The 15,627-nt window shown below is 44.1% G+C and overlaps 1 protein-coding gene across 7 annotated transcripts in view; it reads right to left on the bottom strand.

Annotated features, from left to right (window-relative positions):
* The window catches only part of LOC310673400 (uncharacterized protein), a 182,729-nt gene that overhangs the window by 2,502 nt on the left and 164,600 nt on the right, over positions 1-15,627 (bottom strand). For 6 of the 7 annotated variants that reach the window (XR_014508974.1, XR_014508975.1, XR_014508976.1 and 3 more), the window contains 2 exons: positions 12,897-13,074; positions 8,220-8,332 (listed from right to left, as the gene is read on the bottom strand). Coding sequence is in view for 1 of the 7 variants with exons in the window: in XM_083431870.1 (XP_083287996.1) it covers positions 13,012-13,074 (63 nt within the window). In the remaining 6 variants the exon portion in view is untranslated. Of the gene's footprint in view, positions 1-8,219; positions 8,333-12,896; positions 13,075-15,627 lie in introns of those variants that run through there. The other variant, XM_083431870.1, reaches the window with a different exon arrangement.

Below are 15,627 nucleotides of genomic sequence, written 5' to 3'. Positions count from 1 at the left end.
GAAACCTGATGTAAACTTAACACTCACCAATTTTTTTTTTGAAATGTAACGTTAAAAGCGAGCTGCCTATGTAGAAGGACTCTGACGATTTTCCACGCAGATGAGGAAAGTGGAGCAGCCTGTGCCAAAACTTGGCTCTTTTTGCCATAATCGCTGTGCTGGGATAGCTGTGCTTTAGTACTATTTGTGTAAAACAGCGTCCCAGTGAAATGTGGGCCAGGAGTGAAGGAGGGGGGGGGGAACGCACAGAGAGAGAGAGAGCAGCCCAGACACTGCTGGTTTATTAAAGTGCCCTTCATTCACCTGCTCCATCCAAATCAAACAGCTCTGATTGGCGTTCCGTCTTGTAAAACGGGTATTGTGTGAGCAGTGGGCAGCTGGAGTCCTCTGAGAATCTTCACTTGTCAGAGATGAATCAATCATCTAGAAAGATGTCAGCATCTGCCCAAACCATTTTATATTAGAATAAATGGCAGATGGTGGTGTTTTTATATTTAATCAGTTCCACCAAATGCAGTTTCATCTCTTATAAAACTAAACCATCTGCAGCGTGTAGGTGTACAGATCTAGCTAAATGCCCGCTGCAGAAACCTCTTCTCTTAAAGGTAAACGGTACAAGTTAGTGGCAGCATTTTGGCACCATAAACTACAGGAGGAAGGGGAGGCGGGGGGAGAGATTTGACTTTTGCTTTTTAAATATCAGTGTGTTCTTGCAAAGGCTTTCTGTGTAATCATGCCAATAATTTATGTGTAGTATCAAGGCCCGTGCTTAATTCATAATTTAGATGGCACATATCTGCGTCAGCCTGCCCTGGATTGCATGAAAAAAATCACCTCCCCCACTATGTATGTATGAACATACATCTTCTTTTTTTTGCAAAGGCCTTTGGCTATATGCAATGAAGTTTATTTACTTCGCTCTGGGTGTAATATTTGTCCATCTGCAGGCCGGTGTGATGAATCTTTTACTTGGAGGGAAGTCCTGCCAACGTGACAGGTTGCAATGCACACTTACCTGGGAGCGAGCTAAATTGACTAAAACAGGACTTACTTCTGGGTAAACATATATAAACTAGCACTTACCTTTAAAAGGTTGTACTGTTATTCCCCGATAAGGGAGCACAGAATGAATTTCGAAATGTGTTTTTTTTTAATCATTGCTTTAATCTATTGATTTTACTTAGCATTTTATTGATCAAATGTTGATAAATAGTTTTATCATTTTTCGTCATGGGCATTTTTCCTCATTGTTTTCAGGGCAGGGAGATGCTCGAATCCTCTACTTCAGGGATGAGGAAACCTGTGGCTGCCAGCTCAACAACTTTGTCTGGATTTTCATGGCAGCCCTACCTAGACTACAACTTTCATTAAGAAGAAGAAGAAGAGTTTGAATTTGATATCCCGCCTTTCACTCCCCTTAAGGAGTCTCAAAGCAGCTAACATTCTCCTTTCCCTTCCTCCCCCACAACAAACACTCTGTGAGGTGAGTGGGGCTGAGAGATTTCAGAGAAGTGTGACTGGCCCAAGGTCACCCAGCAGCTGCATGTGGAGGAGCGGAGACACGAACCCGGTTCCCCAGATTACGAGACTACCGCTCTTAACCACTACACCACACTGGCTTAACCCTTCCCAGGGGTGCCAACTTGAATAAACTATTGGGGGGTGCCCTAGGTAAGCCCTGCCCTGCATAACTGATCACATGATGTGGTGCATGCAAACCATTTGAATGGCAATGCGCATCAACTTGGGGGGCCCAGTACCCTCAAATATTTTATTTGAGGAACCGAAGGGACCTTGGCCCCTAGGAGTTGGCTCCTCTGTCCCTTCCCATTGGCACGGCTGGCTGGGGCCAGGAAGTTGCCTTATACCAAGTGAGGCTGCTGGTCCATTTAATCCAGTGTTGTCTACACTCTCCCGGTTTCCAGGCAAGTGTCTCTCCCAGCCCTACATGGAAACACCAGGGATTGAACCTGAGACCTTCTGAATACAAGGCAAAGGTGCTACCACTGAGCTACAACCCATCTGCAAAACTGATGGGAGTCTGGAGGGCTACAGATTCCACGCTCCCTGCTCTCACCATATAGTACAGTGGTACCTCAGGTTGCATACGCTTCAGGTTACATATGCTTCCGGTTACAGACTCCGTTAACCCAGGAATAGTACCTTGGGTTAAGAACTTTGCTTCAGGATGAGAACAAAAATCGTGCTCCGGTGACACGGTGGCAGCGGGAGGCCCCATTAGCTAGAGTGATACCTCAGGTTAAGAACAGCTTCAGGTTAAGAACGGACCTCCAGAATGAATTAAGTTCTTAACCCGAGGTACCAATGTATATGTTTAGCTGCAGAAAGGCACGGTTTCTACCACTCCCAGTTAATCTCTCTTTCTTCCTTTCTTTTTTTGGTCACGATTTCTGAGTAGAGCAGGTTGGGTACGTTGGCTGCATGGTATTTAACCAAGATGAGAAATAAAAATAGACACCCACAACTTTAACGTAGATTATCTTTTGAGCGCATACGTCTGAGTAGCACCATCTGGGTGGGGTTTGACCAACAGCAGGTTACAGAGCTGATTTCAAATACAAGCAGATGGATTTCCCTTTACTTTTGGCTGTATGAAGCAAGTACACATCTTACCACCAACTGGACTATTTGTGAGCAAGTAGCATCGTGGAGAGATCAACTATTTCAATATATTGGACTGTGTTCCAGTGTATGCTTCGACTGCAGCGTTTTTGATGCTTCTCAATTCTTGGCAATCAACTTTTTGAATTGGAGTGTTTAGTATGTTCCAAGTCCAGTATCTTAAAAGTGCCTACAACATGTCAGAGGACATTTACCCCTTCTTGTTGGTGAACTACAGTGGTACCTTGCAAGACGAATGCCTCGCAAGACGAAAAACTCGCAAGATGAAAGAATTTTTTCCTTTTTGAGTTGCTTTGCAAGACGAATTTCCCTATGGGCTTGCTTCGCAAGACGAAAACGTCTTGCGCCTTTTTCTTAAAACCGTCAATGCATTCCTATGGGAAACCGTCAATGCATTTCCTATGGGAAACCGTGCTTCGCAAGACGAAAAATTCACAAAATGAAAAAACTCGCAGAACGAATTAATTTCGTCTTGCGTGGCACCACTGTATATGTGCAATAACATTACTAAGTTGCTAAGGAAAGTCTGGATTTCTTTAAGCATGAACAAACACACAAACAAACACACACAGAGAGACTTTTTTTTGAATACCATCTTAGCTAGAACTAAGCATCATTGAACCCGGTGGGACCTTTTAAGACGGTCAAAAACTAAGGATGCTTCTAGGCCACTACTATTTTTGCCTGGGATTCAATCACATGGCGACAAATTCAGGTTGTACAATTATAGTGGATTTCGCAGTCCTGTGCAAAAAGAAAAATCCTGCTTATCGGATCAAAAGATCAGGAAAGGGCCAGGAAAATGCACTGGGAAGTAGGAATGTGGGTTGCCATCTATTCAATTTGCATTTAAAGGCAGACATGCATAATTTGCATTTTCCAAAACAATATGTGGCAGGTCATACTCTGGAATTTGTTTTCTCAGCTGGGTGGGAACTTTCTGCTGAGCTTTAGGCTTTCAGCACCTTTTCCCCTCAGCAGAGGCGGGGGACCTATGAGATCATAATCTGAGGCCCTTCTCCGTGTGCCTCATCCACGAGGGGTCCAGAAGGTGGCAACACAAGAACGGGCCTTTTCTGTGGTGGTTCCCTGTTTATGGAATGCTCTCCCCAGGGAAGTTCATCCGGTGCCTTCATTATACAACTTTAGGTGCCAGGCGAAAACATTCCTCTTCAACCAAGCCTTTGGCTGATTAACATCCAATACCCTTTTAAAAGTGTTGTGGGATTATTGGTGTTATGTACTGAGTTGAATAGGATCCAAAATGCAGAGTTTGATTGGTCCTAGAACAATAGGATTCAGAATGCAACAGTCTGATTGGTCCTAGAACAATAGAATTCAGAATGCAGCAGTCTGATTGGTCCACAAGAGCCACCCAATCCAGCTCCACATGGAAGTGAATCCACAACCTAATTGGCCTACAGGAGAATCCCGGAATTAGCCAATCACGTGGGGCCCATTGTGTAAATAATGTATATAAAGCAGACATTCTGGGGGAACGTCCATTCCTCCTCACCACTATGAGCTGAATAAAGAGCATAAAATCCACTCTCAACTCCGAGTATATTTCAATTGGTTTGCTTTGTTCTTATTTTTTATTATGCATTTTGTGTTTCTAAGGTCATATTTTTATGTTGTGAACCACCCTGGGATTTATGGGTGAAGGGCGGTACCCAAATTTCATAAATCAACAAAATACAATAAAATAAATAAAAAGCCCGGATCTTCAGAAACGGCAAGTTTTACTCTCAGCTACATATAATTGTGTATCTTAACAGCCTAATGCATATAAACAACACTTCCGATTGCCAAATACATTTTGACCATACGGATGTAATTTACCTATCAATATGTGCCACTGAGGAAGACCGTATGGTCAAAATGTATTTGGCAACTGAAAGTGTTACTTGCATTAGGATGTTAAGTGGCACTCTCTTCTGTCATTAAAAAGACCCCTAAGGATCGGTACTGGGGTCTGTGCTTTTGAGCTTGTTCATAAATGATCTGGAGTTGGGGTAGACAGCGAGGTTGCCAGGTTTGCTTGTTCGAGGTGGTTGGAACAAAAAGGGATTGTGAAGAGCTCTTAAAGGACCCCGCCAAACTGAGGGAACGAGCAGAACAGTGGCAAATGGAATTCAGTGTAAACAAAGTGTAAAGTGATGTTGGGGCGACAAAGACAAAAATCTTAATTTCACATATACACTCAGCTGGCATTGAATGATCGTGAACAAGACCTTGGGGTCATAGCAAACAGCTTAATGGCGATGTCGACCCAGTGGGCGGCAGCTGTGAAAAAGACAAATCGCATGCTAGACATTATTAGGTCGGGAATTGAAAAACAAAACTATCATAATGCCGTTATACAAATCGACGTAATACTGTGTACTGTTCTGGACGCCTTACCTCAAAACGGATATTGTAGAGTGGGAAAAGCTTCAGAAAAGGGCAACCAGAAGTGATGGTGTGACTCCCCGATGAAGAATGGTTGCAGCGTTTGGGACTTTTGAGTTTAGAGAAGAGGCAAATAAGAGGTGACATGATAGAAACTTATAAAATTATGAATGGCTTGAAGAAAGTGGATAGAGGGGGGAAATCTGCAGGTTCTTGTTGTGCTAAAACATTTGTATTTCCTCATTCAGTTCAGAAGCTGTTTTACCTTACTGTTTTGTTTTTGATTGGTATATACTGTACACAAATACGCTGAGCAAAATTTACAGGGTAGGGTTGTGTACATTTTGTTACTCAACAAATCTGTAGATCAAGCAACAGGTCAATAAGATCTGACTGCTCAAGACAGCAGTCCAATCAATGGAGTCTGGGATTAACCCAGAGCACTGAAATTAAATCCAGCTCCTGGATCTATATCTGCGCTGACCACCCACTGCCTTGGAAGATAGCCTTGTACGTGTGTGAAGCCTGGGGCAGCTACCCTTGCTCCCCCCCCCCCCAACACTACTCCAAATGGCCTGTCACCATAGGCCATGGGTAAGCCCAAATGGCCCAATCGCCTTCTAAATCCAGCCCACGTACGGTCCGGGAATCAGCATGTTTTTACATGAGTAGCAGTGGTGTAGCGTGGGGGGTGCAGGGGGTGCCGGCCGCACCGGGCGCAACATCTGGGGGGGCGCTCGCACTCGCAGCTCTCTGCCCCTACCTGGCTCCACAGGTTAGGGGGCGCAAATTACTTCCCTTGCCCCGGGTGCTGACAACCCACGCTACGCCACTGATGAGTAGAATGTGTCCTTTTATTTAAAATGCATGTCTGGGGTATTTGTGGGGCCTGCCTGGTGTTTTTTACATGATTAGAATGTGTGCTTTTATTTAATTTAAAATGCATCTCTGGGTTATTTGTGGGGCATAGGAATTCATTCAGTTATTATTTTTTCAAAATATAGTCCAGCCTCCCACAAGGTGTTGAAGGACAGTGGACTAGCCCCCTGCTGAAAAAGCTTGCTGACCCCTGATCCATAGGTGCTGGTTCCTGGGAGCCAAGGCACTTTGAGTCCCCCAATTTTTTTTAGGGGGGCAAACCCCCTTAATATTCATAGGGCATTCAGCTCCTCCCCCTGGGTCCTCACAACCTCGTGTGTGCAATGTCAGGACATTGTGCGACCTCAGGGTATTGTATGACGTTGCACACATAACACCAGGACGTCGGGCCCCTTCGGTCGTCTGGAAAAGCTGGCATCTCTGCCTATCACCAACTCTCTTCGTCCCCAACCACTAGCAATGTACAAGGCAGGGGGAGGCTGGTGTGCTCTAGCCAACAGTGGCTCTTCAAGGTCTGAGCCAGAGAGCCCTTCTTAGCCTGTCAGCTAAGATCCTTTAAATGGCGATGGAACTCTGCTGTGACCTTCTTCTATCTGCTTCTGTATTTTCCTCCAAACCTGATGGAGCTTTGATAGCCTGGTTTGTGCAATCACATCTATGGCATTTCGAATAAAAAAAGAATACTAATAATTGTGCAGAGACACCCTAAAAGAAATCACAACATCAACTAGCAGTATGTGGGGGTTTGAGTTTGGTTGGTGGTTGTTGTTTTTTTTAGGAAATTCACAGCTTGCAACTTTTGGCTAAGCAGGCTCCTACCAGCACACCCTTTAACTGAGCCAACCAACCACGCAGGAAGGCCACCTCTGCTGAGAATTCAGCGCATCTTTTATAGAAAATGACAATATGGCACGGGGATTATCTAGAGCTCTCCTGTTGTCCTAGTGAAACATGCCGTGGCCCTGTGATGCATGTCGCGGCAAAACTTTGTGAGTCCCCCCCCCAAAAAAAAAATTGATGCAAATAAATCACAAAGCCTACTGACTCAGCTAGGTGGGCAAATCAAGATAACAGAGACAAAACATTTGGTTCTGTGCTCTGAGCCAAAAAGAGACTAAGTGCATCATTGATTTGAGGAGGGGAAAGAGGGATCAGTGAGAAATGGGGTTCCATTTGCATTTAAATACAGACCTACCTAATTCACATTTTCTGAACCGAAAGAGCCATCCTTCACAATTTGCGCTTTTCCAAGTTTTGCAATGCGGTTCTCCAACGTACAAAAATGCATATACTAGAGGGGAAATTGTGCATAAAATGCACTTATTAGTGAAAATGACATACAGAAATGCATTGTATCGGGGGAAATTGCTTTGCAAAAAAAATGCATATTGGTCCAAATTGCATGGAAAATGTATATATTGGGATAAATTTGCTCTAAAATACTAATGAGTGTACATGAGGACATTTTTATTTTTAAAAACTCACATGTGGAAATGTGGAGAAGTGAGCATACAATTAGAAAAACTAGAAACTGAGAGAAACTGAAATTGATGAATTCTCCCGACATGCTATGGGGCAACAAGACTAGCAGTTGAATCTTACTTCCACACTGGTTACAGACTCCGCTAACCCAGAAATAGTACCTCCGGAGGCGCAGCAGCAGCAGGAGGCACCATTAGCTAAAGTGGTGCTTCAGGTTAAGAACGGACCTCCGGAACGAATTAAATACTTCAGCCAAGGTACCACTGTAGTCTTTTGTTTTAGTTCAAACATGCAATCCCTGACCTACAATCCAAAATGGCACAGGAAAAATATTTATCCCGTGATTCTACCAAGTACGTAAACTGCCCTGCAGATTCCAGAAGGGAGGCCATTTTGAAATGTGCAGAATTTCATTACAGCTGCAGTTTGATATGCATTTCCTTTGGAGTAAGCCACATGGAACTCAGTAGGGTTTACTTTTGAGTAAGCATGCATGGGATTGGACTGGTAGAGGTCAATCCCGAAATTGTTGAAGCACTCATTACACCGTGCTTCAACAGAATACATGCTGTGAAAAGTTGCCGCTGATTGTAAATATGATTCGCTAATGTTCTCTGGGTTGAATGTACTGTGCTCTTTCCCCCCCCCCTTTCCATCTTTCCCCCTGCATGTAAATTGATCTACTGCGTCAAAACAGTACCATTTAAAACAAAAGGGGTTGATTTATAGCCGGTCCCTAGACTCATAAATCACACCTGCAGTGTGGTGCTCCAGAACCCCTGTGTTCTGCCAGCATTTACCTTTTATAAATGGTCGGGGCTTACCTCCCATTGTGACGGAGCCTAATACAATTGCATTCTTCTCTCCCAGCATTCCCTCTCATTATTCCCACTGGGGAATTCAGACCTCGTTTTTGCATCCATGTCAGGTTTCTTTTCTTAAAAAGAAAAACAGGAAAAGAAAAAGGAATGTTGAATTAAATATGTACACTTGTATTTTGTAGCTCTGCCTACTCTCAGACATGTGAGGTTGGGCCTCCACCCCACCCCTTTGAGTTACCTAACAAGAGAGAGAGAAAAACAAACATATTATTTTACTGATAAGGTAACTATTTTGAACAAAAGTGGCCGTATTTCAAAATATCACATGCAGAGAGTTTGAGATCTGCAACTAGCTGAGATACCTGCTTTGGCCTTGATGCCTTTAAATGCTGGTATTTGACCCTGTATCTTTCCATTTCCTTGGTCCTATTAAACAGGTTTTACCTGCAAGGTGTGTAAGAGAAGGGGGGGGGGAGATACCAATCTACTGGCCCTATCCAACCCTTTTCTGTATTGTGTAACGCAATAGATAGTTGCTAGGCTCCTAGAAACATAGAATCATAGAGTTGGAATGGACCACAAGGGCCATCGAGTCCAACCCCCTGCCAAGCAAGAAACACCATCAGAGCACTCCTGACATATGGTTGTCAAGCCTCCAAAGAAGGAGACTCCACCACACTCCTTGGCAGCAAATTCCACTGTCGAACAGAGAAATTTCTACCTGCTTTGGCACCAAGCATTTGCCCACCCAACTGCTGATAGTTTAGGAGCTATCCTCACACACAAATCAATGGGCAAGAACATGTACAGTGGTACCTCGGGTTACATACGCTTCAGATTACAGACACTGCTAACCCAGAAATAGTACCTCAGGTTAAGAACTTTGCTTCAGGAGGAGAACAGAAATCGTGCTCCGGCAGCGTGGTAGCAGCAGGAGGCCCCATTAGCTAAAGTGGTGCTTCAGGTTAAGAACAGTTTCAGGTTAAGAACAGACCTCCAGTACGAATTAAGTACTTAACCTGAGGTACCACTGTATTTATTATTGCTACTGGTATTAAATTCACAGACCACTCATCATTCCACAAGAGCCCAGAGGCAGGCTTCATGATGGACTTGGCCAGGCTAACCAATATTCACCTTCTTACTGTCTAAGAGCTAAATGCTAAGGGTTATATCCCAATGGTTGTACCCTTTCCTCTCCTTCTGCTCCCCAAAATCTGCTCTGGAGGGTCCCCCCAACCCTCCGGAATAAATTTGGAGGAAGTGTTGGGAACAGCAGGAGAGAAGAGAAGAGGGGCTTTTGTTGTTGTTGTGCAAACTGAAGTCTGCACCCCAAGTGGAAACGCAGTGTTAGATACAACTCTAAGTACCCATTTCCCTGCTCTTCCAGCAGCAAAGGAATGCATAGGCCTTCCAAGGTGGCATTAGGTGTGTGCATTGTGTGTATGCCTTTAACAGCAATCAAGCAAGTTTGTTGAGCATTCGTCCTGATTTGTTTGCACAAAGTTTGCACAGAGGTTAGACAGTGTTGGCTATTTAGTGAGCATTCCTTTTTATTTGTTTGCACTGGGGGAATTGTACAATGTTGCATCAAGCATTACCCTACACTTCCAAGTGCATTATTATTAATTATTATTATTATTACCCTGACCATCTGGCTGGGTTCCCCTAGCCACTCTGGATGGCTCCCAACAGAATATTAAAAACATGATAAAACATCAAACATTAAAAACTTCCCTAAACAGGGCTGCCTTCAGATGTCTTCTAAAAGTCAGATAGTTATTTATTTCCCTGACATCTGATGGGACGGCGTTCAACAGGACGGGCGCCACCACCGAGAAGGCCCTTTGCCTTCCTAATCACAAAAAGTGAGTCTGTTGCTCCAAAGCACCAAATCAACTTTAATTGCATAACCCAGCTCTCAAATAGCATCAGACTGGAAGCACCTCAGGAAACCTATGTACATGGCTTGTACCATGGTGGAATCTCCTCTCATGTCGGTTTCAAAAGACTGGAACTGAAAAGCTAAGGAGCTGAGTACAGTACCCATATATATTAAGAAGCAAATTCTTTACTCAATAGAGGTCTTTAGCCTCCCCCACCATTCACACATTAAAATAGTGGCATTCCTTCATTCTTCAACATGAATGAGTGGGGCCAGGGGCAGAGAGCTGAGCAAAGGATTTCCCTTACTCCTTCCCCCATTTAATTGACACATGAAAAAGATAGTCCAGCTAATCTCTAAAAATGGTAATCCTTACAGTCTGAAATTGTTTTAGAAGAAAATCCAGGTGCCCTGACAAACAGGCTGAAAGGCTTTAATTGAGCAATGGCCTGGATCTGACCCTTATCCTGATCTCAGGGCCTACCATACGTGCTCCAGAAGGGCTATCCAATAGCGAAGCAGGATTCCACACTCGGCATTCCATTTCACTTACAAAATCTTTATTCGGGAAATTTGTTCTCTCAGCTATGGTGATGGGAATACACTGGGGTTTTGTTTGTTTGTTTGTTTTGCTTATCTAGACTTCTAAGACAGAAATGGCTCATTCCAGATTCTGCGTTTGGGCATTGTAACACCGCTGATGTATATATCACGTGCAGGGCCGGATTTAGGTTCAATGAGGCCCTAAGCTACTGAAGGTAATGGGGCCCTTTACATGTCCAGGTGTCCTTTGTCAACAACAAATTTCCGCTGTTCTTTGTGTTGAATATATGCTATATGGTAAATTATGGACCTAATATGTATCTAAAGCCATTTGCACATGTTGCCATGCAACCAGTCCATGCAGAATGTAGGCACCCTATATATAGAAATGAGCAAACCAGTGATATTTTAGGGAGCAGGCTAGCAGTCGGGGCCCATTATTAACATCAGAGGACCCTACACAACACAAAACACTGTTGCTCTATGTAGGTTTTATTTTATTTTATTTTATTTTTATCTTATATTTTGGAAATGTACATCCAGGTTTTTTTGCCTTTAATTTTTTGGGGGCCCCAAGAGAGCAGGGCCTAAGCTATAGCTTGTTTAGCTTATATGTAAATCCAGCACTGATCACATGCACCATGTAGACGCTGCTTACAGCTCCTCTGCCACTACCACCCCAATATGTCTTCCAAACTGCATGAGATTATAAAAATGCCTGGCGCACTTTTATCACTTAAAGTGGAACCTAAAAGGGTGAATAATTTGCCATAATGTAGATTCCATCACAGCTGCATAGCAAGGTACAGATGTAGATGTAGAGATATCCCGAAGAAGGAGAGGAGGAGGAGTTTGGATTTGATAACCCACTTTATCACTACCCGAAGGAGTCTCAAAGCGGCTAACATTCTCCTTTCCCTTCCTCCCCCACAACAAACACTCTGTGAGGTGAGTGGGGCTGAGAGACTTCAGAGAAGTGTGACTAGCCCAAGGTCACCCAGCAGCTGCATGTGGAGGAGTGGGGAATCAAACCTGGTTCACCAGATTACAAGTCTACCGCTCTTAACCACTACACCACACTGGCTCTGTATGGACCATACAGTATGTGCAATGATGGCTGGATGCTGAGTGACTCTGAGTGGGAAGACTAGGAAAAGGCTGGGGTTTGATTGGCGTGAACGAAATCCTGAATACTGACTGACAGAGGTTCTACAGAGTTTCAGGCAGGGATCTCTCCTCCTACCTGGAGATGCTGGGGAATGAAACTGGGACATTCTGCACTCAAAGCAGATGTTCTACCATTCTGCTATGCCCCTTCCATAGGTCTCAGGAAATTATAGCCTTCCTAGAATCAGTGCATTGTGTATATCATTTTCAATAACAGATGCTTTTCTGTGCACCTCTCCCCTAGTGTGTGCATTCTTGCACACATTGCTTGTCCGGAGAACTGCAGTGCAAAATTCACAGAAGTGCAAAATCAGAAGGTGCCTGAAGTGAGTGATGCACTGGTCACAAGCAAACACTTACCTGTGCAGGTGTTATATGCATCAGAAATCACTTTTTAAAAAGTATTTAATCTTTATACAACTGCTCTGTGGGCCTTGTGTTTTATTTCAACAAGTGATCCCTTTGGCAAATTTGGACTTGATGCAGTGTGTTATATCCCTGGAGAGTGAGTTTGGTAGATACAGTCATACCTCGGGTTGAATGCGCTTCGGGTTGAGCACGTTCGAGTTGCGCTCCATGGCAACCCAGAAGTAACGCAGCACGTTACTTCCAGGTTTCACCGCTTGCGCAGGCGCTCAAAATGACTTCACGCGCATGCGCAGAAGCGGCGAAAAGCGACGCATGCGTGCACAGATGTGCCGCCGCTAGTTACGTTTGCTTCTAGATGCGAACAGGGCTCCAGAACAGATCCCGTTCGTATCCAGAGGTACCACTATATTGTCATATTATCACCACCATTAATTTTAAGGCTTGGTTTAGGATTGAAAAAGCTGCTGCACCTTTAAGGATTAATAAAGCAGAAATTCAGACTGAAGTGGCACTGTGAATTTCTTCAGAACAAGTTGTGTTTGTTTCCTTTTAGCACAGAAGTGGCATAGCAGTGTGGACTCCCTAGAGATGCCACAGCTATTTTCAGCGGTGACAGGCACCCACCCAGAGCATGACTTCTAACCTGTTCAAACCTCTTGGAATACTAAGCAGAAACTCTTCCTCCATAAAGCAAACGGAACAAATAACACACTCACCCTTTTATTCCTGTAGCATCTGCCTCTCTTTCTATGGCATGCCGGCTTTGCAAGCTGATCGTGTGGTTTTCCACTCATAGATTTCAAAGGGAGCTGGATTAGACCAAACATGCTCTCAATCTGGGGCATGAGATTCCGCAGGGAACTGCGCATTTAAACCAAGGGCGATATACAGCATCTAATTAGAAATGAACAACAATAGAAGAGCAATGATTCATCCTCAATACATTATGATAACTCTTATTAGGGATGCAAAGCCATCTCATCTATGCTTTGGTTATCAACTCAGAAATTATGAAGTAAATTAGGTCTTCAGCAAGCTGATGTAATACTGGGGGGAAGAGGCGTGTGTGTGTGTGAAAAATAAAGTTCAAGCATATAAAATGTTATTTTACATTAAATGAACCTGCTTCATAGGAGGAAGGAATGCATCTACGAACTGCAAAAACGTGTTTTAAAGGCACAGAAAATTGTTTATGAAGTTCAAATGGAAGTTCGAATGCGTATTAAACAACCACAATTACCCTAGTAGATGGCAGGATCCAGACTCAATCCAGACTGAATGCAGCATGTTGAGGATGAACTCCAGATTGTGCAAAGACTACATTTTTTGTGTATCCCTCTTCCAGGAACTCTGGAATTTGTAGCTCTTTGGGGGAAATAAGGGTGGGTGGTGCTGTGGGTTAAACCACAGAGCTTAGGACTTGCCGATCATAAGGTTGGTGGTTCGAATCCCCACGATGGGGTGAGCTCCCGTTCCTCGGTCCCTGCTCCTGCCAACCTAGCAGTTCGAAAGCACAAAGTGCAAGTAGATAAATAGGTACTGCTCCGGCGGGAAGGTAAACGGCATTTCCGTGCGCTGCTCTGGTTCGCCAGAAGCGGCTTAGTCATGCTGGCCACATGACCCAGAAGCTGTATGCCGGCTCCCTTGGCCAGTAAAGCGAGATGAGCACTGCAACCCCACAGTTGGCCACAACTGGACCTAATGGTCAGGGGTCCCTTTACCTTTAACAACTCTCAGCACCCTTAAAAACTACAGCTCCAGGATTCACTGGGGGAAACCATGACAGTTTAAAATGGTATTATGCTGCTTAAAATTTATAGTGTACACAGGGCTCAGTTTTGGGAGCGACGGGAACAATGGAGGTGGGAGATAAAATTGAATATCCTGTAAGAGGGCATTGGCTAGTTTCTTAGAATCATAGAATCATAGAGTTGGAAGAGACCACAAGGGCCATCGAGTCCAAGCCCCTGCCAAGCAGGAAACATCATCAGAGCACTCCTGACATATGGCTGTCAAGCCTCTGCTTAAAGACCTCCAAAGAAGGAGACTCCACCACACTCCTTGGCAGCAAATTCCACTGTCGAACAGCTCTTACTGTCAGGAAGTTCTTCCTAATGTTTAGGTGGAATCTTCTTTCTTTCTTTGCTGCAACCCTGAGCAAGATCACTGCACACTGGAATATTTTGTTGCAGATCTTGTCTTTACTGTTATCTGGGCGGTACTTTTCCGTGGAACCAATCTACACATTTTAAATAGAGCTAAGCATATCTACTGTGGCAGCAATAGGTCAGTGTGTCTGGCTGTTAATGAGAAGGTTGGTGGTTTGAGGCCATCCAGGGATGACTGAGGGCAGGGTTTAGACCAGATGATCCCTGAGGTCACTTTCAACTCTGCAGCTCTATGATTCTGATTCTACTTATCCTTTGAGTTGAGTAAGAAGTGATAAAAATAAATGTGGTAAGACACAAACTGGCTTCAAGTCCACACTCAGTCATGGGCCAGTCACTATATTAGATTATAAATGTTAAAAAAGGGGGTAAAAGATAAAGGACCCCTGGATGGTTAAGTCCAGTCAAAGGTGACTATGGGGTGTGGCATACATCTCGCTTTCAGGCCAAGGGAGCCGGCATTTTCCACAGACAGCTTTCTGGGTTATGTGGCCAGCATGGCTAAACCGCTTGTGGTGCAACGGAACAACATGATGGAAACTAGAGCATACAGAAATGCCGTTTACCTTCCTGCCACAGCAGTACCTATTTATCTACTTGCACTGGCATGCTTTCAAACTGCTAGGCTAGCAGGACCTGGGACAGAGCAACAGGAGCTCACTCCTTTACGGGGATTCGAACCGCCAACCTTCTGATCGGCAGGCCCAAGAGGCTCAGTGGTTTAGACCGCAGCGCCACCCGCATTCCTGCATTATAAATGTAATGAATAATAAACCGAACAGATCCTAAGGAAATACAGAACTGCATTATTTTGCCAACTAAGTAGAATAACTTCTTTTCCATTGTCCTCTCATCAACACATTGTTAATTCTTGCATACTGTTTCATTGTCTTTATGACAATAATTGCAAACCTGGCTCTCCTTGAACTATGACTCCCATCCTTGTTGACCACTGGCCATTTTGGCTGGGGCTGAAGTGAGTTGGATTCAACAACATTTTGAGGTCCCTATGTTGGTTACCCCTGCTTTATAGCACTGAACTACTCAACTGGATCTGTGAATGAAATATGTCTATTTATTGCCGTGGTTCCCAATGTGGGGCACACACCCCACAGGGGGGCAATTTGATTTTTAAGGGGGGCAATTCGAGAATGAGTTAGACCAAGCTAATGGCCTATTAGGCTTCCTCCAAGTGAATATGAGCTCACTTTTTGAAAAATAAGAATTATATGTCACAGGGGGGCATCAGGATTTTAGAGATGCTTAGGTGGGGCATGGC

This window comes from Podarcis tiliguerta (assembly GCF_965153285.1).
Source record: "Podarcis tiliguerta genome assembly, chromosome: 3".
NCBI lineage: Eukaryota > Metazoa > Chordata > Lepidosauria > Squamata > Lacertidae > Podarcis > Podarcis tiliguerta.
Note: the sequence above shows the minus strand (reverse complement) of the source record. Positions and strands in the feature narration are given on the sequence as shown.